The sequence below is a fragment of the Myxine glutinosa genome, chromosome 12 (genome assembly GCF_964187855.1).
Source record: "Myxine glutinosa chromosome 12, kmMyxGlut1.1, whole genome shotgun sequence".
Taxonomy (NCBI): domain Eukaryota; kingdom Metazoa; phylum Chordata; class Myxini; order Myxiniformes; family Myxinidae; genus Myxine; species Myxine glutinosa.
In genome coordinates this window covers 43,126,996-43,150,872 of record NC_136272.1, presented here as the reverse complement: position 1 = coordinate 43,150,872, position 23,877 = coordinate 43,126,996, and the positions used below count along the sequence as shown (strand labels likewise).

At 48.1% G+C, this 23,877-nt stretch overlaps 1 protein-coding gene across 1 annotated transcript in view; it reads left to right on the top strand.

The window, feature by feature from the left end:
• USP19 (ubiquitin specific peptidase 19) overlaps positions 1 to 23,877 on the top strand; it is a gene marked incomplete in the record, with an annotated part of 203,680 nt that overhangs the window by 25,798 nt on the left and 154,005 nt on the right. Inside the window, 5 exon segments of the mRNA XM_078766316.1 lie at positions 105 to 634; positions 806 to 1,187; positions 4,234 to 4,387; positions 8,058 to 8,129; positions 20,160 to 20,275. Of these exon segments, the coding sequence (XP_078622442.1) occupies positions 105 to 634; positions 806 to 1,187; positions 4,234 to 4,387; positions 8,058 to 8,129; positions 20,160 to 20,275 (1,254 nt within the window).

Sequence of the window (23,877 nt, the reverse complement as noted above, 5' to 3'; positions counted from 1 at the left end):
AATGCGCATGTTAATGTGTGCTCCTCTGTGTCTGACAAAAATTTGTTGATATGATTAAAAATACATTTCATCTCCCCATTAACAGATGAGGTGTTCTTTCACAGATGACGTGGAAAGAAGCTGCAGCACCATTGCTGATATTGGCTTCAATGCTGTGTGCAGCCAGAATGGCAATCTGAACACCAAGCTTGTGAATATACCATATGAGCACTCGTGCAAAATTACACAAGTCCAGGAAACAGAATGCGGTCGGAGAAGAGATGGTGATTTGCATATTAATGGAGAGCTCGTGAATGCAACAGATGGAAAGCAACAGGAGACAAATCTCTGTGATCATGCAACGTTGTTGGGGATGCAGGATCCCCATCTTCTTTCCACATCTAATAGTCACTTCAATGACAATGACATGCTGGACATGCCCAAAAGAGACTGGCAAATAGAGTGTATGCCACAAAAAATCTGTACCAGCTCCAAGCCAATATATACAGCAGATTGTTCCACCATCAACACCAGCGGCAGGACAATATGTACTTCGGAGTTGTACCACCATGAATTTGCACCGATTCAAGTTGAAAGTCCGGCCAAGATACCACACGGCCATTCCTCTAGCCACGTGTTGCCCGACCAAAGAGAGGTACTCTAATGAGCTATGAATCTTACACATGATGTTCGCTTTGACGTACTCTGTGATGAATGGGTGTGGCGATGCCTGTTTACATGATCTCTCCGATTTTGCAAAATATTGAGTCTTTTTCCCTTGCCCACACCATCCCCCATCCTTCCCCCTCCCCCCTCCTCCCAACAGGTTGTGAATGTGTCACAACTCAATGAAAGCTTTTCAACTTCCATTTCTTTAAATAGAAATTTGAAGACTACTCTAGATAAGGTCATGGAGCAGAAGGTTGTGGTTGACAATGATGTTGCAAAGGAGGTGCAAAAGGAAAACGGTCTTGCACAGGTGGACAATAGTGTTGCACATGAAGTGAATGCAAAGAACGGTGTTGTGACAGAAGGGGTGAATGAGAAGAAGGGTCTCATGGCGAAGGGTGTGAATGAGAAGGGTGTCATGGCAGATGGGTTCAATGAGAATAAGTGTGTCAGTGAGGAGGTGGATTTGGAGAAGACTATTACAAAGGTCGTTGAATGTGAAGAACAAGCTGAAGTCAATCAAGAGAGCATGATTGGAGGTGAGGTTTTCTTTAATTCTTTTCCATAGATACAGCAATAAAATCTTTCTTTTTGTTGTATTTTTCTCTAATGCACTTCACAGTAGTGTCATTCCGTTTTCATCATCGTATGCATTCAAAGCAGTCAAAAACAGAAAAAGGAACCCCCCCGGCCCCCCCCCCTCCGTCGCCTTTGAAATGAACCAGATATGCACAATCAATACTTGGCTGAGATCCATAAACTATACCAAGGAAGCGGCGACCTAGTGAAAGGGAGAGATAATACAGGAAGGCTGAATTAATTGCTTTACAAGCGGTCAAATACAGTCTTATTTGGCTACATGTTTTGGCAACGATTATACGTGAGGAAATATTTTTAAAGATTGGTCACTTATTATGGATTGGAGTAATTGCTTATTAACTTGAATGACACATTCTGGATTGCAAATCTATTTGTTCCTTTTTCATTCTCATCTCGTCCACATTTCATTTACCATGCCTATTCCGTTCCATTCTGTTTAGGGTCACTACGCACCCTTTGCATCACTTATTCAGTTGAAAGTCGAAATCCTAATCATGCTGTGACCTTCCACCATCTTCAAGTTGGTCTGAAGTTTGCCACACAAATCCATCGCTTTTTAAAGCCAAATATGGTAGACCTGTGGCATCAGGGAAAAAAAATGTCTGTTTGGGATTGGACCTCTTGGTCAACATGAACTGCATTCAGGTCAACTTGATCTGGAGCAAAGATATATATATACTTCTGGAAAACGTACAGAAGTTTAACACAGTACTGTCCATGAATTGAGTTCGATATCAGTTTACATCACTTTCAAGGATCAATTTATTTGCTTCGAAATGTCAAATGTGGTTTTTGTTTCTTTTAAAGGTCACATTAACAAAATCCAGAATAATTTCAATCTTTTAAAGGTCACATTAACAACATCTAGAATAATTTCAACATCATTCCAATGAACTTTTGGTTCTAAGACATCTTTAAAAGTAAGTTCACCCCCACAAAAAAAATATTATATATAAATAAAATATATATATTATATAATATATAAATTATATACAAATATATATAATTACATAATAATATATTCACCCCCACAAATTAAAAAAAAAAAAAAAAAAAAAAAAAAAAAAAAAAATATATATATATATATATATTACATATACATACACACAGTCACGTGAAAAAGTAAGTACACCCCATGTAAAGTTTTAACTTTTTCAACATATTTCAACATACAGCTATTTGATCTTCATTTCAACAATATTGATAGATAAAGGTGATGTAATATAACAAATATCATGAAACATTTACATTTTGTAGTCCATTGTATAATTTAAATAAACATCAATGCAAATTTCGCATGTGGAAAAAGTAAGTACACCCCTACATTTATCACTACTTCAGATACCTAAAATTAGAATCAGGTGCACCAACTCAGGTGCAAATGATTAGAACATCGTTAGAGAGGATCTTGGAGGAACCTGTTTATTTAAACCTGAGACATTTAGTTTGGTTTGCTCTTTGTTGTTGAAGTGTGCGGCATCACCATGCCTCGATCAAAAGAGCTCTGAGGCCTTCAGAAAGAAGGTTATAGATGCCTACTGGTCTGGGAAGGGATTTAAAAAGATCTCCAAACAATTTGAAATCAATCATTCGACTGTCCGGAAGATCATCTACAAGTGGCGAAGATTCCAAACAACTGCCAACTTGTTCAGGCCAGGCCGCCCCAGCAAGTTCAGCCCGAGAGCAGACCGCAAGATGCTGAAGGAAGTCTCGAAGAACCCCAGAACCCCAGAATGTCATTACGGGACCTACAGGTAGCTCTTGCCACTGTTGATTTCAAAGTGCACGAGTCTACCATTAGAAAGAGGCTGCACAAATTTGATCTACATGGGAGGTGTGCCAGGAGGAAACCTTTGCTGTCCAGAAAGAACATCAGGGCAAGACTAAAGTTTGCCAATGAACACCGAGGCAAAGACCAGCACTTCTGGAACAATGTGCTCTGGACAGATGAGTCAAAGGGAGAGCTATTTGGCCACAGTACCAGAAGACATGTTTGGCGAAAACCAAAGACAGCATTTGACCACAAGAACCTGATACCAACTGTAAAGCATGGTGGTGGAAATATCATGGTTTGGGGCAGCTTTGCTGCATCAGGGCCTGGGCAGCTCAAAATCATAGAATCCACTATGAATTCTTCATTGTACCAGAGGGTGCTTAAGGATAATGTGAGGCCATCTGTCGGAAAGTTGAAGCTCAACCGAAGGTGGACCTTGCAACATGACAATGACCCTAAGCCTAAACATACCAGTAAATCCACCAAGGAATGGCTGAAAAGAAAGAAATGGAGGGTTCTGGAATGGCCAAGTCAAAGCCCGGATCTAAATCCCATCGAGATGTTGTGGGGGGATTTGAAACGAGCTGTGCATGCAAGAAACCCCTCAAACATCGCACAGCTGAAAGAATTCTGCATGAAGGAGTGGGCAAAAATTTCTCCCAGTCGATGTCAGAGACTGGTAGACAGTTAAAAGAAACGCCTACTTGAGGTTGTTTCTGCCAAAGGGGGCAATACCACCTATTAGAGCCAAGGGTGTACTTAATTTTTCCACATGCGAAATTTACATTTATGTTTATTTAAATTATACAATGGACTACAAAATGTAAATGTTTCATGATATTTGTTATGTTATATCACCTTTATCTATCAATATTGTTGAAATATGTTGAAAAAGTCAAAACTTTACATGGGGTGTACTTACTTTTTCACGTGACTGTATAATCGAATGTTTTTTGTTTTTTGGGGGGGGGGGGGGGGGGGATGGGGAGAGGGTTGTCGGGGAGGGTGAAGGGATTGTGGATTTCTAGGAAATACAAAGGTGAAAATGAAACGCTTGGTGACGCACCCTGCAAAAATCCTCGTGGGGATAACACTTGTGAGCAATAGTCTTCATACTGCATGGTGATCAGCCTACACCATATTATGTGGTTAATTTGTCATGCTCGATCTGTGTGATATTTAACTTGTATTGTTCTTTGGCTGTTCCGCAGATGTATGCGTGCGAGCGGTACCATGCATGAAGCACAACTGGTATGAGGGAGCTGTTGACATGGTGAATGTGGATGTTTACGTGCGAAATATTGACTCCACCGTGACCACTGCCATCTTTCGGGAGGCTGACTTCACATTGGTCTTCAGAACCAGGTAACTATTTTCCTGATAGTTTTTTTTTCACCTCAAAATAATTAGTCGCAATTATTTGACCCTATTATGATCTTGATGTCTCAAATGCTAAGATGCGGTCCATTCAAATTCACATTGTTGAAGAAGAATTTGTAGATCAGATGTGTTCTGAAACCACCATGTGTCATGTGTCTGCGTCGAAGAAAAAATAAACTCAGAAAAAGTGCCATTTAACAAGAGAATTGTCTTAGATTTTAGTTGCTGGTTAAAACTACCAAGTAAAGGAATTTATTGAAAAATAAGTAATTTTGAGATATTGTTACCCCCATTGCCTTTTGAAAAAAGGGCAAATACCCAAAAATGCAATTCAGGCACTTTGAAACGTTTTTAATGAAAATTTGTACATGCAATTGATGTTGGGGGGGGGGAAGACATGTGAAATATGGAAGGTGTTTTTTGGATTTGACCCCTGGGTTCATGTCGCAGAAGGTGGAGATCAAAAAGGGGGAAAAAAATGTGTTCAACTCAAAATTTGGTATTGGGTCGTTCCGGGTTGAACTTTTGCCATCTTTCAACTTTGTTTTAGGTGGGAAACATGTGAAATATGTGATGTTGTGCCATCAACTTTGCCCTCGTTGAATATGCCGAGATTTTTTTTTCAGTTGCAACATCCCATAAACTTGATGAATTGTGTGTACCAAAAGGTCTAGGAACTTTAGCATGTAAGGAAAAGACATCCGAGACCTTCGGAATCCGTGTCAAACCTTTCTTCACCCATGTGATCAATCAAACCCCACTCGTCAATTCCGGTTGCACTCGGTACTAAAAACCCAAGATCAAACATATTTACATATTTCCACCTGAGAGGCAAAATTATGCCGCTACAGTACGACTCCCCCTCCAAGTGTGTTAATTGAACTAAAGGAACAAACAAAATAATTTATGTTAACTGAGATGCTCAGGTGGCAGAGCACTGGTACGGTTCACCAGAGGACCTGGGTTAGATTTCTGGTCTGGGCATGTAATTTTCCCACATATATCAATATAATTATTTAATCCTGTTTATTTATGTAATTGTTTCACTCTGCCCCCAGTGGTGTTTATAATAGAGGACATGGATTTGTCCCCCCAATGGAGAAAGACCCTCTCGTGTTCAGGCCGTTGGTTCTCCTATGGTTGGCAGAGAGTGCGCCGGAAGCATTGACGGAAAGAGAGTTTGGCAATTTTACGTGTGGGAGAATTGCATGCTCGATCAGGGTCGCCACGATAGCTCAGATTACAAAGGTCGTTGCACTGGTACGGTTCATGAGAGGACCTGGGTTCGATTCCTGGTCTGGGCATGTAATTTTCCCACATATATCAATTTATTTATTTAATCCTGTTCATTAATGTAATTGAATGAAAACTGTTGAATACGCTGCAGTTTTTTTGTTTTTTTTTGTATACACGATCGAGGCTCGTGAAAGAGCTAACATTAATCGCACAGAAAGACAAACCGACGCATAAAACATATAACATGGGGAGCGGTAGACAAGATGGGGCGAGAGGGGGAGGAACACAAACACAACATCTGAGAGCAGGGATATCGGGAGATCTGTGGGAGGGAGAGGGTTTTGGGGGGGGGGAGGCATGGGAAGGTGGGGTGGGAGAGGTATAAAACATATGGACACTGCCAGGACTTCCAGGAAAGAAGTTGGAATTTCAAACAAGGTGGATCTGGGGTGAATTAGTGGGGGTAGAAAAGATCAAGGTTTTGGATGGGGAAAGATAAGAGATGGTGGTGAACAGCTGTTTTAAAGACCTGGAGGGAGGAGTGGGATTGAAGGGAGTGTGGGAGTTTGTTCCAGAGGCGGGAGAAAAGAGGAATGAAGGAGTGAAGGTGAGCAGAGAGCCGAGATTTCAGCAGTTTAACCATCAGAGGGTTGCTGGCAGATCTTGTGCGACCTGTAGGAATATTTGGGGGACAAAGCACAGAGAGAGCTGGGGGAGCAAGGCCAGAGAGGAGTCTGTAGAAGACAGAAAGACCACCTACCTGTCTGCGGTGAGTGAGTGAAAGGCCCTCGGAGATAGCTTCATCACGGGAGATTCCAATGATTCTGAAAGCTTTGGTTTCAACAGCGTGAAGCCGAGCTAGGTGTGAGGAGGAGCACGGGCCCATAGGGGAGAACTATTCCATTGAGCTGCGGATGAAAGCCTTGTACGTGGTGAGGAGCTCAGGTGTGCCGAGGAAGGACTTCGCACGACGGAGGATGCCCAGTTGGCGACTGGCTTTGGAGGCCAGCTTGGAACTGCGGACTACTGCTGCTGCAGTATTACTGTAGAATGGAATGCCGCAGGTATGAAAGGGCGTGACTGGACCGTCGGTATCACATACGAGGGTAGTGTTTGTCCCTGGGATTGGTACCTCGAGAAATGTAAGGGAACCTGCTGCAGACTGTAGACGGTGGAGCTCTGTGTCCTCCCATTATACTGCTGCCAATGCATTAAAATTGATGGCCAGTGTTCTGGTTGAAGATGACACCAATATCTCTGTGAGAGAGAATCAGCTGCATCGTTTGCAGATTTTCTGGTTCAGTTTGCAGTTCAGTCGCAGATGTTGGCACAATGCTCACATCTGCCCCTGTGTCCCGAAGATAACGAATTCCGCTTGTACGATCCACAAGGAAGATAAGGCGACTGATGCACTGTACACTAGGCCCAAGTGAACTCGTCACCATTAGTTGTGGGCCTTGTCGTTTGCCCTGCAGCTGATACGAGCATGGTGCCTGCCCTACATTGACGAGCATTATCAACGAAGGTCACGTGGTACCAACACCTACGGTATCTGGTGTGTTCACGGCAGGTGAAAGTGAACGGTAGCTCAAGGCACAACGTTTCTCACTTTTCCTACGAGGGTTACACAAAGATGAGCGCGACTGGCGTTGCACAGCATGGAGCTCCAGGACGAGCTTCTTAATGTCTGCCATTTCAGATTGTAGCTGGGCGACGTGTTGTGGTTGCTGTATCACATTAGCCACGGTTGTTGTAACAGTGTCAATGAGATGATCAGCTGGATCCACAGCGGCGATTGTCAGGTATGATCAGCGGCGATCTTCTACATCCTCGGTTGTAAGGAGGTGTTCGGTGCTCAGAGGGGGTTGTGCACTTTGAGTGCAGCTTTCAAAGTCGTGTATGGAGCATTTGTTCGAGGTTGGAGAGGAATATCTCTCACCTCTGTCGCATATTCTGGTGATAAAGATCCAACGATGTATTTTAACCGCGTTGGCTCGGTTGTAATGTTCTGGGTGGCGAATTGCACCCCGGCTTGTGTAAACTACAGCTGTGCGTCCTTCGGCGGGAATGGCGGAAGTTTTAACCATTAAACCGTTGCCACGGATGAAGCTGGTTGAGCGTCCGGGAAAGGCGTGGCTGCTTGGTTGTTCCCGGCGAATGGTCGGTCATTTGTAATTCCTTTTCCGTCCATTTTGAATCACGTCAGGGTCACCAATTTAGCGTGTAAGGAAAAGATGTCCGACACGTTTCCTCACCCACGTGACCAACCAAACCCCGCTCGTCACATCCTGTTGCACCCAGTACCGAATACCGGAGATCAAACATATTACCACCCGTAAGGCACAATGATGCCGCTACAGTACAAGTCTCTTTTTGCAATTTTTATTTATTTATTCCAAATGTTTTTCCTACATTTCAGTGACACCAAGTTTGTTCAGGAGCAGGAGGATCCAGAGCCTTCATCTCTGTACAGTTGGAATGTTCGATTGCGGTAAGTCAGCCATCTTACATTTGATTCTCTGAAAAGCCGTTCTTACCGTGGGACCTTGCTGCTTTTAAACAAAGCTTTGTCTCGAAACAAATAATTAATGCACAGCTTCACAAAGCATATGGACAAGCTTTGTTGCTGGTAAACTGTTTTTTGTTTTCCTGGTTTCATGTTCTAATAATGTGCTGTTAGACGACGCACTCTTCTGCATGTAATCATGGGTCTCCTAACGGAAAGTATTGCAAATCCGAATCCATGTATGAAATTTCCTCATGTGGAGGCGTCTTAGACAACGAGGCTATGAACGAATACTAAATGATGCGTACGGTGTGACCTTACAGTCCCCTAATCATATACGACATCTCACATAAAGTTGGAAAGGAAACTATGCATAATATTAGCTGTTAAGTCACAGTACGTAAGAAAATGTGTATGTCTCGCTTGCAGTGCTAAACGTCTATTGAGTGTGTAGGTCACATGCAACAACAACAGGCATTTTAAGGCCATTTTCTCTGCAAGAGGTCACATGTACACTTAATTTGGTTCCACTTGGTTTCGGACTTGTGACTCAAGATATGGTTGTAAATACCATTATAGTACTCAATTTTGGTTTAACGCGCTAATATTTCAAATGCTAGATGTATTTAAAATATTTAAACTTTATGCATTTTGGCCTACTCTTCCTTTTGCACGTGTCACATGATCTCTATTGCTTTAATTGAAAGGACAGAGTAAACATGTAAGAAAAGCAGCATCCTGAGCCACCTGATTGTTGGTTATCCAACTCTTACAGAAGAGGGAAAGTAGAAGGGAAGTGCCCATTTTAAGGAAAGCTCACTTGTCCATGGGCCAAACCTCCTTTTAATGATTTTTTTTTTTTTAATGAATGCAGGAATGTTTCCATTAAAAAGTGAAGGCTGTTTGTGGACAGGAATTGCTTGACAAATGTATAAATGAATAAAATAATAAGCTGGCATATTCAAAGTCAATACTATAATAGGAGCTGTGCATGCGTTCGGGTTCAACCCATTCGTTGGACAATTTGCATGACTTCACCCACAATTTCTATACTATGGCCACAGTGTTTATCCTTACTGCTATGCAAAGTCGAAGGCATTTTCGGAGTTGTCATATTCACAATTGCCATGCTCTCTGTATAAGTTTTCCCTTTAGTGCAAAATGACCCAAGTGATAGTTAAAAGGATTAGAGTTTATAGGCATCACGGGCCTTGTGAAGATAGGCCTCAGCGATCGAGGCAGCATTCTGTTGTTTATACACCACCCAAATAACAATGACATCCTCTCAAGCAGCGATTTTGCTGCAGAGGTTATGCAGGTACTTGCTATTATTTTTGACTATTTTCTCTTAAAATTGAGAGTTGGACAGGCAACCGTGATGGGTGTCTGTGAAGTCTGTAATAGGGGAGTGGAAAATGATATATTGTTACGGACACGACTTAGATGTTATGATGGGCCGAGCGGAATGGCCGCCGTGTTCGCACAGTTTACCCGATTACACTCGAACGTTGGCCGAATCGCGCTACGCTAGATCAATGAAGGAAAGGACACAACGGCTGGGATTAAGGCAACGACACAAGGGGTACAGTTCTCAAGACCTCCGGAGGAGGATATAATATTGGTGATGCAGAACGGTTAGATTACACGGCAAGAGGTAAAGCACAGCAAGATGGGCACTTAGACACAGTCTTATCTTATTCCCGACAGACCACAGACAAACGGGACAAGACTGACTCACACAGGGATTGATGGCAGGGGAGGGCAGGCAGTCGATAGCTCAAGGTGCACCTTGGCTCAGGGGCAGAATCGACACGGTCCGGTCCAGAGAGGCGGGGAGGTATTTCTCAGCGCTAGGAGGTGGCGTCCTTTCTTCTCCAAGCTGAGGCCCATCTGACGTCACCTCCGTCTTCCTGCGCATGTCCAGCGGGGAGTGACACGCCCTCGGCTCGTTAGCTCCGCCCCATATGGAATCGGTCCGCCGCTTCTTGTTGGGTGCGGGGGGTTACCGGGCTCCGCCCTTGACGAGGAGCTGACAGTGAGCCCCTGCGTGGTAACCCCGTCGGAGCACATGTTCAATGGCGGCTAACCAAGCCGGAGTGAGGACGCACACTCACCGCGCCGCCGCCGCTGTTGTTGTTGTTGGTGTTGTTGTTCCATGAGGAAGAGATGCGGGGAGGTATTGGGAGGTCCTAAACTTACTAATGGTGCCATACAATCACATTCTGGTGCAACGAAGAGTCAGAATTAATGGAAACGAGTCCTTAACTGACATAGACTAAGAATAACTAGCAAGATGTCCTATAGTTGTCTACGTGAGATGCGGTGGACCTGGGCACGACATTTAATGGGGGAAAAAGGGGAAGGTCGGGGCTACAGAGTGTTGTTTACAGACAATGGGACTAGGGAATGGGGGATTGGGGATAGTTGGGGAGTATTGGGGAAATAGGGGAATATTTACAAGCGGATATGGATGGAGGCCAAATCCCATATCCGCAACAATATATTCCTCTGTTTCGATGCGGGAATGCCCATTTGCTTTTATGAGCAAGACAAGGGTGAGGTTGAGGGGCTTGGTTGTTGGAGGGGGAGCGGGGGGGGGGGGGGGAGGTGGAGAGGGGAGGGAGAATGAAGATTGGACAGAGGGGAAGGTTGAGGTTATGGGGGAGAGAAGGGAAGGACTATCGGTGGGGAGAGCTTGAGGACTTCTCAAAATTGCATGTGCAAGTTTACTTGCAGTGTGTGTGTGTGTGTGTGTGTGTGTGTGTGTGTGTGTGTGTGTGTGTGTGTGTGTGTGTGTGTGTGTGTGAGACTGACTGACTGACTGACTGGAAGGTAAAGGGAGGGGGGGAGTTGGCGGGTGACACAATCACCCTACAGATAATATGCTAGTGTGGTGCGGGAGCACACACGTTGAACAAAGGTAGGCCACAACGCTTTGGTTATTATCGAGCTCTTTATTCATTGCTCACTCATCCGCACTGAGGTGCTCGGGGCTGCGCGCCCCGTGTTCCCGAGGCCACGCCTACCCTTCGGGCGTGGCTGACACCCTCTTGGTGCGCGGAATGATGTCACCGAGCCATCGTGTCCGCCACACGCGCCCCCCCAGAATTCCCGCGCACCTGAAGGGTCAGTTTGCGGGGCAAACGGATGACCCGGCCGAAGCGCCCTCGCGGCATCTGGGATGCCGGGATGTCATCTGGGATGCCTCCGGCGGCACCTGGGATGGGTGCAGGACTGGGGGGGGGGGGGGGTGCCGCGGGGGCTGAGCCACTGGCGGGGGGTGGTCCACGTCGAGGTGGGCCGGCTTGAGGCGGTCCACGGAAACGCGGTCAGGAGTACCGCCGATGTCGAGGGTGAAGTGTTTCGCCCCGGTCTCCAGCACGCGGAAGGGCCCGTCGTACAGGGGCCGCAGCGGTGTCCGATGGGCGTCGTGGCGGATGAACACGTACTCCGCCGTGCGAAGCTCCGGGGCGACGTGCGTTGGCGGGCACCCGTGGTGCGCCGTCGGCACCGGGGCGAACCTCCGGGTGGTCTCCTGCAGTGCAGAGCGCTGCTGCGCCGCGGACCATGGTACCATGGTGCCGTGGAGTCGGGGAGGAACTCACCCGGCACCCGCAGCGGTTGTCCGAAGACCAACTCCGCCGCGGATGCGCGCAGGTCGTCCTTGGGCGCCGTCTGGAGGCCCAGCAGGACCCAGGGGAGCCTGTCGACCCAGCCGCCGTCGCGGAGGGTGGCCCGGAGTGCGGCCTTCAAGGAGCGGTGGAAGCGCTCGCACAGGCCATTGGCCTGGGGGTGGTAGGCCGTGGTGCGGTGCAGCTGGACGCCGAGGCCCCGCGCGACCGCCCCCCAGAGCTCCGAGGTGAACTGGGGGCCGCGGTCGGACGAGATGTCCGAGGGGGCGCCGAACCGGGCAACCCAGGTGGCGATGAATGCCTGCACGACGTCCGCCGCCGTCGTCGCCGCCAAAGGCATGACCTCCGGCCACCGGGTGGTGAGGTCCACCATGGTGAGGACGTGGGTGAAACCCCGCGAGGGGGGCAGAGGTCCCACCAAGTCCACGTGAACGTGGTCGAACCGACGTTCGGGCACCGTGAACGGGGCCAACGGGGCCTGGGTGTGGCGGTGCACCTTCGCGCGCTGGCATGCGAGGCACATCCTGGTCCAATCGCGGACGGCCTTCCGGAGGCCATGCCAGACGAACTTGCCGGCGACCAACCTCTGGGAGGCCTTCGTGCCCGGGTGGGACAGGCCGTGGATGGCGTCAAAAACCCGGCGTTGCCAGCCCGCGGGCACGATAGGGCGAGGCCGCCCGAGGGAGACGTCGCACAAGAGGGCCGTGCCCGCGCCGTCGAACGGCACCTCGGTGACGCGGAGGCCCGTGACGGCGGTCCGCAAGGCCTGGACGTCGGGGTCGGCGGTCTGGTCCGCTGCCATCCGGGCATAGTCGATCCCGAGGTGGACCGCGTGGGCGACGGACCGGGAAAGGCAATCCGCCACCGGGTTGTCCTTTCCCGCGACGTGCCGGATGTCCGTCGTGTACTCGGACACGGCCGAGAGGTGACGCTGCTGCCGGGCCGACCATGGCTCGGCGACTTTGGCCATCGCAAAGACCAGGGGCTTGCGGTCGACGAAGGCCGTGAACGAACGGCCCTCGAGCAGATGGCGGAAGTGCCCGACCGCCAGGTGGAGCCCGAGCAACTCGCGGTCAAAGGTGCTGTACCGGCGTTCGTGCGGGCGAAGCTGCCGGCTGAAAAACGCCAGCGGTTGCCAAGCACCACGCACCCATTGCTCGTGCACCGCGCCCACCACGTAGTCCGACGCGTCGGTGGTGAGGGCGATCGGTGCATCGAGCGCCAGGTGCCGAGCATGGTGGCGTTAGCCAAGGCGAGCTTCGCGCCCGCGAATGCCGCGTCCATCTGCTCGGTCCAAACAACGTCACCTTTGCTCGGCTTCCCCCGGAGGGCCTCATGCAGGGGGCGCAGGAGCTGGGCGACGCGGGGCAGGAAACGGTGGTAAAGGTTTACCATGCCCAGGAACTCCTGGAGCCCCCTGATCGTGCGGGGGCGCGGAAACCCCTTGGCCGCCTCCACCTTTGCCGGCAAGGGGGTGGCCCCGTGCCTGGTGACGCGGTGCCCCCAAAAGTCGATTTCGGCGACGCCGAACCGGCACTTGGCAGGGTTTACGATCAGGCCATGCTCGCCCAGGCGTTCGAAGAGCGTGCGGAGGTGGCGGAGGTGCTCTTCGCGGGACGCGCTTGCGACGAGGATGTCGTCCAGGTAGACGTAAACGCAATCCAAGTCACGCAAGACGCTGTCCATCAATCGTTGGAACACCTGAGCCGCATTCTTCAAACCGAAGGGCATCCGAAGAAACTCGAAGAGGCCGAATGGTGTAATGACGGCCGTCTTCGGTATGTCCTCCGGCCTGACGGGGACCTGGTGGTACCCGCGGATGAGGTCCACCTTAGAAAAGAAGGACATTTTCGCCAACCGGGCGGAAAAGTCCTGAATGTGAGGGACCGGGTAGCGGTCGGGGGTGGTGGCATCGTTGAGGCGGCGGTAGTCCCCGCGCGGCCGCCATCCCCCGCCGGGCTTCGGCACGATGTGCAGTGGCGACGCCCAAGCGCTCTTGGAGCGCCGTACGATGCCCAGCCGCTCCAGCGTAGCGAACTCCGCCTTTGCCACCGCGAGCTTCGTCGGCTCGAGGCGGCGTGCCCGGGCGTAGACCGGTGGCCCGACGGTGGGGATGTGATGTTCCACCCTGTGCTTGACGGCCACCGCCGAGAAGGTGGGCCGCGTGAGGGCCGGGAAGCTGGCGAGGAGGCGGGTGAACTCGTCCGCTGCCGGAAGCGTGCAGACCAACCTTGCCGGAACCGAACCGCTCAGCAAGCCGCTTGGCGAGCCGCTCGGTGAGCCGCCCAGGGAGCAGCTCAACGAACTGCTCAGCGCGCAAGCGAGCGAGCTGAAGGTTTCGGCCTGGACAAGGCGTCTTTGCCTCACGTCCACCAGCAGCCCATGCGTACAGAGGAAGTCCGCGCCGAGTAGGCCCATGGGGACACTAGCGGTAACGAACGACCACTGAAAGCGCTGCCCCCCGAACCGCAGCGAGAGGCAACGCTTCCCGAACGTGCGGATGGGCAATGCTGTTGGCGGCAAGCAAAGCGGGGCCCTGGCCCGCAGCTTGCCGGTCGCACGCGGAAGCAGGGAGGACGCTCACCTGCGCTCCCGTGTCGCACAGGAAGCGACGACCCGAGGAGGTGTCCGTTATGAACAACAGGCTGCCAGTATGGCCGACGCTCATGGCAGGAAGCGAGCGCCGGCCTGGTCGTTTCCCGACCTGCCAAAAGTACAAGGCCTTGCAAGGCGGGCGACAGGACCTGGCCTTGTGGCCGAACCTGGCATGGAAATGGCACCAGGTCTGGCCCGGTGGTGGTCGCCGCGCCGGTTGCGACGACGGTGGTGGGCGGGGCGTGGCGGCGGCCACGCACGGATCCGCCAAACCTACGCCACGCTCGGAAGGAACCGAACGCCATGCCACGCGGCGATCCACCAAACCTACGCCGTATTCGGGAGGATCCGAACACCATGCCACGCGGCGATCCGCCAAACCCTCGCCGTGCTTGGAAGGATCCGAACCACACGCGCCGTGCGCGGCGCCGGGACCCACGACGGCCGTGCTATATGCCGGCCGCGCGTCGTGGGCTGCGAAGTACTTGTCCGCCTCCCTGGCCAGGGCCCGCGGTTCCGTAATGGTCGACCCGGCCAACGCGAGCCGTACATGTACAGGCAGCGCACGGAGGAAGAGAGCACGGAACAGGAAATCCGCGCGGCCGTCGCCGAGCAGGGATAGCATGTAATCCATGCGGGCGGACGGGCGTGTGTCGCCGAGGGCGGGAAGGTCCAAAAGACGGTCGGCGCGGTCGGCCTCTGGGAGGCCAAACGTATCGAGGAGCAGCTGCTTGAGCGCCGCGTACTTGCCCTCGTCCGGCGGGTGCCGGAGGAAGGACACGACGCACGTGGCCGTGCCGGAGCCAAGGGCAGCGACCACGTAGAAGTACCTCGTGTCGTCCGCCATAACGCCCCGGAGCTGGAATTGGGCCTCGGCTTGAAGAAACCAGGTGTCGGCCTGCGCTTCCCAGAACTCCGGTAGCTTGATCGCGTTGATGGCCATTGCGCGTTCGGGGGTTCAACTATGGTTGAACCAGTCGGAGGTCACCAATGTGGTGCGGGAGCACACACGTTGAACAAAGGTAGGCCACAACGCTTTGGTTATTATCGAGCTCTTTATTCATTGCTCACTCATCCGCACTGAGGTGCTCGGGGCTGCGCGCCCCGTGTATATCCCGAGGCCATGCCTACCCCTCGGGCGTGGCCGACACCCTCTTGGTGCGCGGAATGATGTCACCGCGCCAGCGAGCCATCGTGTCCGCCACACTAGTTCTATTAAAATAGTTAAACGGGAAAAACCCTTTAATATTGATCAAATGCAGTCGTTACTTTCACTCCTTACAGACCAAAATGGTTGTGTCCATGGAATGTGCTTGTCTTGTCGTTTGAGTTGAAAACAAACCAGTAATTGCATTTGAAGATGCTTCTTGGCAAATATTTGTGGGACTGTGTGAGTATCTGGAAAGATACTGACAGGTTAGAAAAATGTGCAGCAATTAAATGAGTACACGTGAAATGCCTAATGGAATGATTTGAAAACTCGTCGTTGCACTCATTGCCGGTAAAAACAAAAAATCCTGCCACTTGCACTGCCATGCCATGTGCCGCCATGGCACCTAAGAACAGATTAAACCTTAGGCTTGGTCGGAGGTTTGGAGCGGATTCTTCGCAACTGTCAAAAAAACAAAAAAGATATACATGGAAATTGTAACTTTAACCACTCACCATATATTCACGAACATACACAGTATGAAGGGGAACTGTTTCCGATTGTTACAGAAGTTCTACTAATGAATATTCATGAACCAATCCATCCTTGGTGCTCTTGAACGAATTCACATACCATGATTTAATTATTCTGATAAACACGTTTTGTTTCAGAGTAAATTACAAAAGGATTGTTGAGTAAGTAAGTGTGTCACTTTAAATTGACAAAGCTACAGGATCCATCTCAATCACGTCAAAATTAATAATCAAATGACAAATAAAATCGAAACAAAGGCTCCCACCGCCACTCCCAACATGTAGCCAACGTGGTCAGCAGATGCTCAGTGTGTACCTGAGAGCACCTAAAATATCTAAGCTTCCGGGCCTATTGAGTGGATCCCGGAACCCATGCCTTGATGGTTTTGCACTAGCAGCATCTAGGTGAGTATGTACCCTGTTCCGTTCATTTCTGGCAATCTCCTTTCAAAAAATCTTGGATCTTCCCCTGGAGTAGATAATACATATACTCTTGCTCCGTTATATATAGATTTGTTGGGCATCTCTCGCGCGGGTGAGTGGCATTAAAAAAAGCATCTCTGGCATTAATACATGGGCCGGTAGGTTTCCTTCTGCGGAGCGGCAGCGGTCCGCTATCCGGTGGCTCAGAATATGTGCAGTAGATGAGGGGTGTCATAATGAAACATGTCGGAAAACATGTTTACAATCTGTAGTTGGAACACAAAAACCGGCAGACATGTTCTCCTGAAAGAATGCAGAATCTGTCAAAAGATGAAAACTGCCATTGGCGAGACAGGCAGAGACTTGTGATGTGGGAAATGAATGTTGCCAAATATTTTGAGGCAGTTAGATTAAAATATGATGACTCAATTATAGTTAACATTGGTGTTTGTAGACCTGGTATATATACGGTATATATAGAAGTAAGGTACCATGCCTCTTGGTACAAATGATACACCAAACGCTTGGACAACAAAAGCGAAACCTTCTGTCTGCCTTTGGCCAAATCATTTGATGTGTTTTTTTTTTATGGAGGACGTTGATAAGAGAATGATTGCTGGTGAAGTATTGAAAATGAGTACTGATCTTCCTTTTCATCAAAGCTGTAAATGAAACGGAAGGAATAGGCATCAATCAGCAACTACTGTAACCTCCAGATGAAGGCACGGTTGTTAAGTAGATATCAAAGTGAACTTTTTGTGAGCTCGTGTTCTTGCCTGATGTCAGAAAAGCTTTAAATCAATGTAAATTACCATCGAGTCTGAAAGCTCTGACCCCGAGTCATAATGTGGACATTTATGAAATTCCACTAATAAATGTGTGATCAATTGATGTATTGTCTACCGACATGGAAGACTTTGCCTTGTCGTATCACCCTGCAATCGTTGTCAGAAATGCCATCGGTAATACACCATCTTTCACAAGGTGGACACCAACAGCAAACATCTTGACCATATCTGAATGCTTCTGAATTGTTCCAGCAGTAGTTTTTGATTTCCATGCTCGATGTACTGGTCTGACAGTGTTTCCTACACACTGAGCAATATAGGCAACCTTGCAGTCATCGATGCCAGGCTTACTGAAACGTCAACAGTGAATGCCGTCTTGGAGAGAAGCCTTGACATTTCCGATACTCAACTTGTCTGCTTATAACCCTCGCCAGAGGAGAGGGTATTGCATTTCAGTCTGTTTGTCTGTCTGTCTGTTTGTTCGGTTGTTTGGTTGTTTGCCTGTTTGTTTGTCCGCACAGAATAAATATGATTTTCTCTGCAACCGTTTGTCTGATTGCCAGAAATTTTCACCTTAGGTGCACCTCCACCTGTAGAATTTTTTTAAATGATAATTGTGACGTCATAGGTCACGTGGTTTGGCCGCCATCTTGGAAAAAACGAAAAACTTTGCACCTCTATATCTCCGAAAGCACCGTATAAAAAATTGAAACATGGCTCATTGTAAAGAACTCTCCATGGGGAATAAAATATGTTAATGATGATGCCATAGGTGCCTCCATTATGATGTCATAATTCGACAAGTACAAAACTTCATCCGATCAAGATGAAATTTCTGTGCATCATGTAGGCATAAATTGGTGAAGGGAAAAAAATAAATGATGATGTCATCGGTCACGTGGTTCGGTCGCCATATTTGTTTTAACACAAAAGCCTTAAAAACCACTGAAAATACATCCTGGCGAGGGTTTGCAATCTCTGATTGCTATTTTTCTTGTTTGTTACTTGCAAAATTGAAGATTTTCCAAGTACAGTCTATTGGTCGGTTGCGTTTGTTATTCTGTCTGTTTGTCTGTCTGTTTGTTATTAGTCCCCTACCGGTGTGCACCGGAGGGGACCATGGGTTTGCACTCCGTCCCTCCGTCAGTCTGTCCGTCTGTCCGTCCGTCACGCAAATAAGTTTTCCGGACTTTTTTTCTAAACTCTTAATGCTAATGATTTCAAACTTGGTACATGGTTTCCTCATGATAAGTTACAGATCAAGTTCGAACTTCACGACGTTTCGATCATGTTTGACAAAGTTATGGCACTTTGAACTTTGGTAATTTCCCCAACAGTTTTCCAGACGACAGACTGCCGGTATGGGACATGTATTGCAGCGCAATACTCAGAATGCTTGTTCTGTCTCTTTGTTACTTGCAAAATCGAAGATTTTTCAAGAATATTGGTCGGTTGCGTTTGTGGTTCTGTCTGTCTGTCTGTCTGTCTGTCTGTTTGTTTGTCACCGACCTACAGGTCACAATTTTCAACCGATATTCCCGAAACTTCAGCAAATGGTAGAGTTGGGCAAAACCAAGAAGCCTATTGGTTTTGGGGTCAAAAGGTCAACATAGGCCAAAGGTCACCAACTTTGCTAAATTTCTGAAATCCTCAATTTTCATCCAATTGACGTGAAATTTGAAGAGGACTTGCATATCTGGTCACTGAATTCAACCACAAAGTATTTGTGAGGTCAACATAGGCCAAAATGTCAACATAGGCCAAATTTCTAAAATCCTCCATTTTCATCCGATTGACTTGAAATTTGAAGAGGACTTGCATATATGGTCACTGAATTGAACCACCAAGTATTTTTGAGGTCAACGTAGGCCAAAAGGTAAACATAGGCCAAATTACTAAAATCCTCAATTTTCATCCGATTGACTTGAAATTTGAAGAGGACTTGCATATCTGGTCACTGAATTCAACCACCAGCTATTTTTGAGGTCAACATTGGCCAAAAGGTCAACATAAGCCAAGTTTCAAAAATCCTCAATTTTCATCCGATTGACTTGAAAATTGAACAGCATTTGCATATCGAGTCACTAAATAGGGAAACTAACTATTTTTGAGGTCAAAAGGTCAAAGTTCAACTCAAGGTCAACCTTCCAAAATCATCATTTTTCATCTGAAAAATCGTCACTTTTCTTCCTATTGACCCGAGCTTTAATCAAGATTGTCAATTTAAACTTGATGGAATGGACAATTTGCTGTATCAATGGAATTTTTTTCCCTTGGGGGGGGGGGGGGGGGTAGATTTTGCAAGTGTCGTGCTCTGCATGACGTCTTCTTGTTTCTTGCAAAATGGAAGATTTTTCAAGTATATTGGTCGGTTGCATTTGTGGTTCTGTCTGTTTGTCTGTTTGTCACTGGCCTACAGATCACAATTTTCAACCGATCTTCACGAAACTTCACCAAATGGTGGAGTTGGTCAAAAGCAAGAAACCTATTGTTTTTGAGGTCAAAAGGTCAACATAGGCCAAGGGTCACCAACTTTGCTAAATTTCTAAAATCCTCAATTTTCATCCGATTGACTTGAAATTTGAAGAGGACTTGCATATCTGGTCACTGAATTCAACGACCAAATATTTTTGAGGTCAACATCGGCCAAAATGTCAACATAGGCCAAATTTCTAATTTGGTAATTTGCAAATTTTGCAAGTATCATGCTCGGCATGACGTCTTCTTGTTTGTTTGTTTGTGTTTGCAACCTAGGTTTTGACACAAGTTCTTTCAAGTAACTGGATTGTAAATGCTAGTTATTTGCCTCCTTATAAAAGCTAGTTATTTAGCGCTGCCAGGTTAGATGTTGCACCAGACTAATTGGTGAACCTGTTTGGTTGCACCGTCCACAGCCACACAGTCGTACCGGAGCGGTGCCATTTCATCGTGCGGAAAGCTGTGATCACTCTGCGCCTCAAAAAGCAGAAAAGCCAACGCTGGGGAATTTTAGAAGCACCTTCTTCACAAGGTCTGTGGATTGTCCTAATCTCTGTATCTCTCTATGTCTTTGCCTGTTTGGATGACATTCAGACACAGCTAATGTTGCGGATCATCAGGAGGACCAACAGGTTCTGGGATTGAAGGATCAAAACCTTGGTGATTGTCTGTGCCCAGCTGATCATCTGGGTGGTAATTGAATAAGCTGAATAAATTATTTGGATCTTGCTCTCTCTCAATCCCTCATTATATTTCTACGCTCAATCCATGCTATGTACAGTGATGCTTTTGAAATTGTATCGTGATTTATTTGATTCTCAAAGGCTTGAATACGAGTTTGCTGTTTTTAGGGAGGAGAAAGGAAGTCAAGCATTTTGATCCACTTTTTGAGGAATGTGAATTTTTAAAGTTAATTAAAACTTTCATCATTGCCCTCCCAGCAAAGAATAATTGTTCATAAAAAGTTGCCATTGTGTGTGCTGGAGGTGGGAGTGGGGAGTGGAGGAGTGAGTTTGCTTACATTTAGATGAGTTGGCACTGCATACTCGACCTTGTAGCGAAAACACCTGCAGTAGCTAAAGCTAAATACTTGCAATAGCTAAAGTAAGGCCATTAGGATGCTTGTTACCACTGTAGCAACGTCAATAATACAATACAAATGGTTAAATATTTACCTCTGCCTCTGCCTTTGAACTCCTTGCCATCCACCGTTTGCCCTTCACGTGACTCGTGGTGGTCCCTCTCGGCTCTCCCCCCGTTGGTATTTTTGTGCACATAAGATTGTTCACGGTTCTGTTTAAATATTATTTAAATATGTATAACCTTTCCCCTTCAGTGTTTTACTCGGTGGTATTTTACAACACGCTGTTTTTCTTCCTATTTAAAAGGCTTTTCTCAATTTCCTCTCCAACTCATTCCACCTCAAAAAAAAGAAATTCAATATCTTAAACGTCTCCCTCACTACATGGTCTAAATTCACATTCATTCCATCCCTCCTCCATCATTCTGAACCGGATTGCTAACTTGAAAATCACAACAAACCCAATTTGTTTTCAATGTTCGTCTTTCATTAATCATCCACTTTCTAAACCCCCCTCTTACCCCTCCCATCCAAATCCCTCCCCTTGCCCCTCCACTCCTGAACTCCCCCCTTGTCCTTCCACTCCTGAACTCCCCCCTTGCCCTTCCCCTCCTAAACTCCCCCCTCACTCCTCCCCTTCAAAACTCCCCCCCAACCCCTCTCATTCAAATCTCCCCCCATACCATTCCTCTCCAATTCTCCCTCCTCCCCCCTCCTCCTCAAAGCTGCCTCCTCCCCACTTCGTCTCCCTTCTATCTCATACCTCCACCCCCCCCAACTTTCTTCTTTCCTCTGCCCCCCCTCAAACAACCCCTCTCTGTGCCTCATCCCTTCACCTTCAAACCTTTCATCCTCCTCATCCTTCCCTTTCTTGGAACTCTTCTGCAATCGCTGACACACTAACAACTGCTCTCCCTACCTCCCCCTCTCATCCTTCATCTTACCCTACTCCTCCCCTCCCCTGTCCTGTACCCGATGCTCCCCCTCTCTCTTCATTAACGGTATGGACCTCAAACATCCGGGGCCTTCGCTCAAACCTGACTGATCTCTCCATACAGGTTGCTTCTGACAATCCAGACTTGATCTGCTTAACAGAGACTTTCCTCCTTCAAGATGTCTCTGATTCCTTAATATCTCTTCCTGGTTACTCCCTCCTCCGGTATGATAGACCTGAGCCTCGGCCTGGTGGTGGGGTGGCTATCTTTATCAAAAACTCTCTTCCTCACTCTCCTTGCACTGCCCTCTCTCCTCCTCACCCCCAGGAGTACCTCTGGCTACGGCTTCCTCTCCGCTCCCACCTTTTGTTCATATGTGTTCTGTACCGTCCCCCAAACAGTGATGACTCCATCTACATTTCACTGTCTGACAACATGGACCAACTTCTATCCACTCATCCCAACTCTCTCTTCCTCATATGTGGTGACTTCAATTGTCATCATGCCACCTGGTTGGGTGTGGGTTCCTCTCTCACCAGTCATGGCACCTCAGCAAAGGACTTCTGTGACTCACTGGGATTGACACAATCTGTCAATTTCCCGACTCGGATCTCAGCCAATGGAGTATCTTCTCTTCTAGACTTGGTTATGACTAACTTCCCTGCTAATGTCTGCTGCTCTTCTTCTGCTCCAATCGGTTCTTCTGATCATGTGCTTGTCAAAGTGGACATCTCTTTGGCCATTCTCAGAGAGCCTCCAGCGTCGACGAGTCTGGCATTTCACTCAGGCCGACTGGGACGGTCTTCAAGCAGCCATCAATCGTCTGGATTGGTCTCCCATCTCCACTGCCTCTGACATCAATTCTTCCTGGGAATTCTTCCAAAGCAAACTGATCTCTCTCATGCACAGATTTATCCCATCTCGCCTTCAGTTGTCTTACCCTTCCTCCCGTCCATGGTACACTGAATCTTGTGGTGAGGCAGTTGCCCTGAAACAACTTGCCTTTGCCTCTTGGAAGGCTAATCCAACTGAAGGAAATCTCAGTTCCTTCCACCAAGCTCGGAACAAGTGTGTGTCTACCCTCAGGAGTGCCAGGAAGCACTATCTCTCCTCACTCAAGAATGAACTCTCAAACCTGTCTCCTTCCTCCAAATCCTGGTGGCGTCTGGTCAAATCCGTTTCTGGTGTTTGTTCCCCCTCCATCCCCTCCCTTACCTCAAATGGCCACACAGTTGACATCGCACGTGACAAAGCCGAATGCCTCAACTCTGTGTTTGCCTCAAAATCCTTAGTCCCAAACCCATCTCTCTCTGTTCCCACCTTTCCCAGTCGAACCAAACTGCTCCTGGACTCTGTGACCTTCTCTGCTGACAAGGTGGAGGAGTTTTTGTCAAACCTCGACTCTGATTCTGCAACTGGACCAGATGGCATCAGCCCACGGGTCCTAAAATCCTGCTCTGCCGCTCTATCTCACCCTCTCTCTGTTCTTTTCACCCTATCCTTTGCTCAAGGTCATCTGCCAGCATCCTGGAAATCGGCAAACATTACCGCTTTACACAAAAAAGGTGCAAAAACAGATCCTTGCAACTACAGACCAATCAGCCTGCTCCCAATTATCAGCAAAGTCATGGAATCCATCATTGCTTCGGATATGAAATCTTTCCTCTTCTCCAATGGCTTGATCTCTGATCATCAATTTGGTTTCAGACCAGGTCACTCTACTCTGGACATGCTGCTTCTGCTGTCTCAACAATGGATGGAGGTCCTCAATGCCAAACAGGAAATCAGAGCTGTTATGTCTCCCTTGACATATCACGTGCCTTCGATACGGTCTGGCCCCCAGCTCTGCTCACCAAACTCTCCTCCTATGGTATCCATGGAAATCTCCATGCATGGCTTGCGGACTTCCTCTCTGGTCGTAGTCAACGTGTGGCCCTGAATGGATTTCTCTCATCTCCCCTTCCCGTTCAGGCTGGAGTTCCCCAAGGCAGTGTGCTGGGCCCTGTGCTTTTTCTGGTCTTTATCAATGATCTCTCCGACTCTCTGGAAAATCCTCTGTATCTCTTTGCTGATGACTCCACTCTCTGCCGCTCCATTCCTCTTCCCTCAGATCGGCAG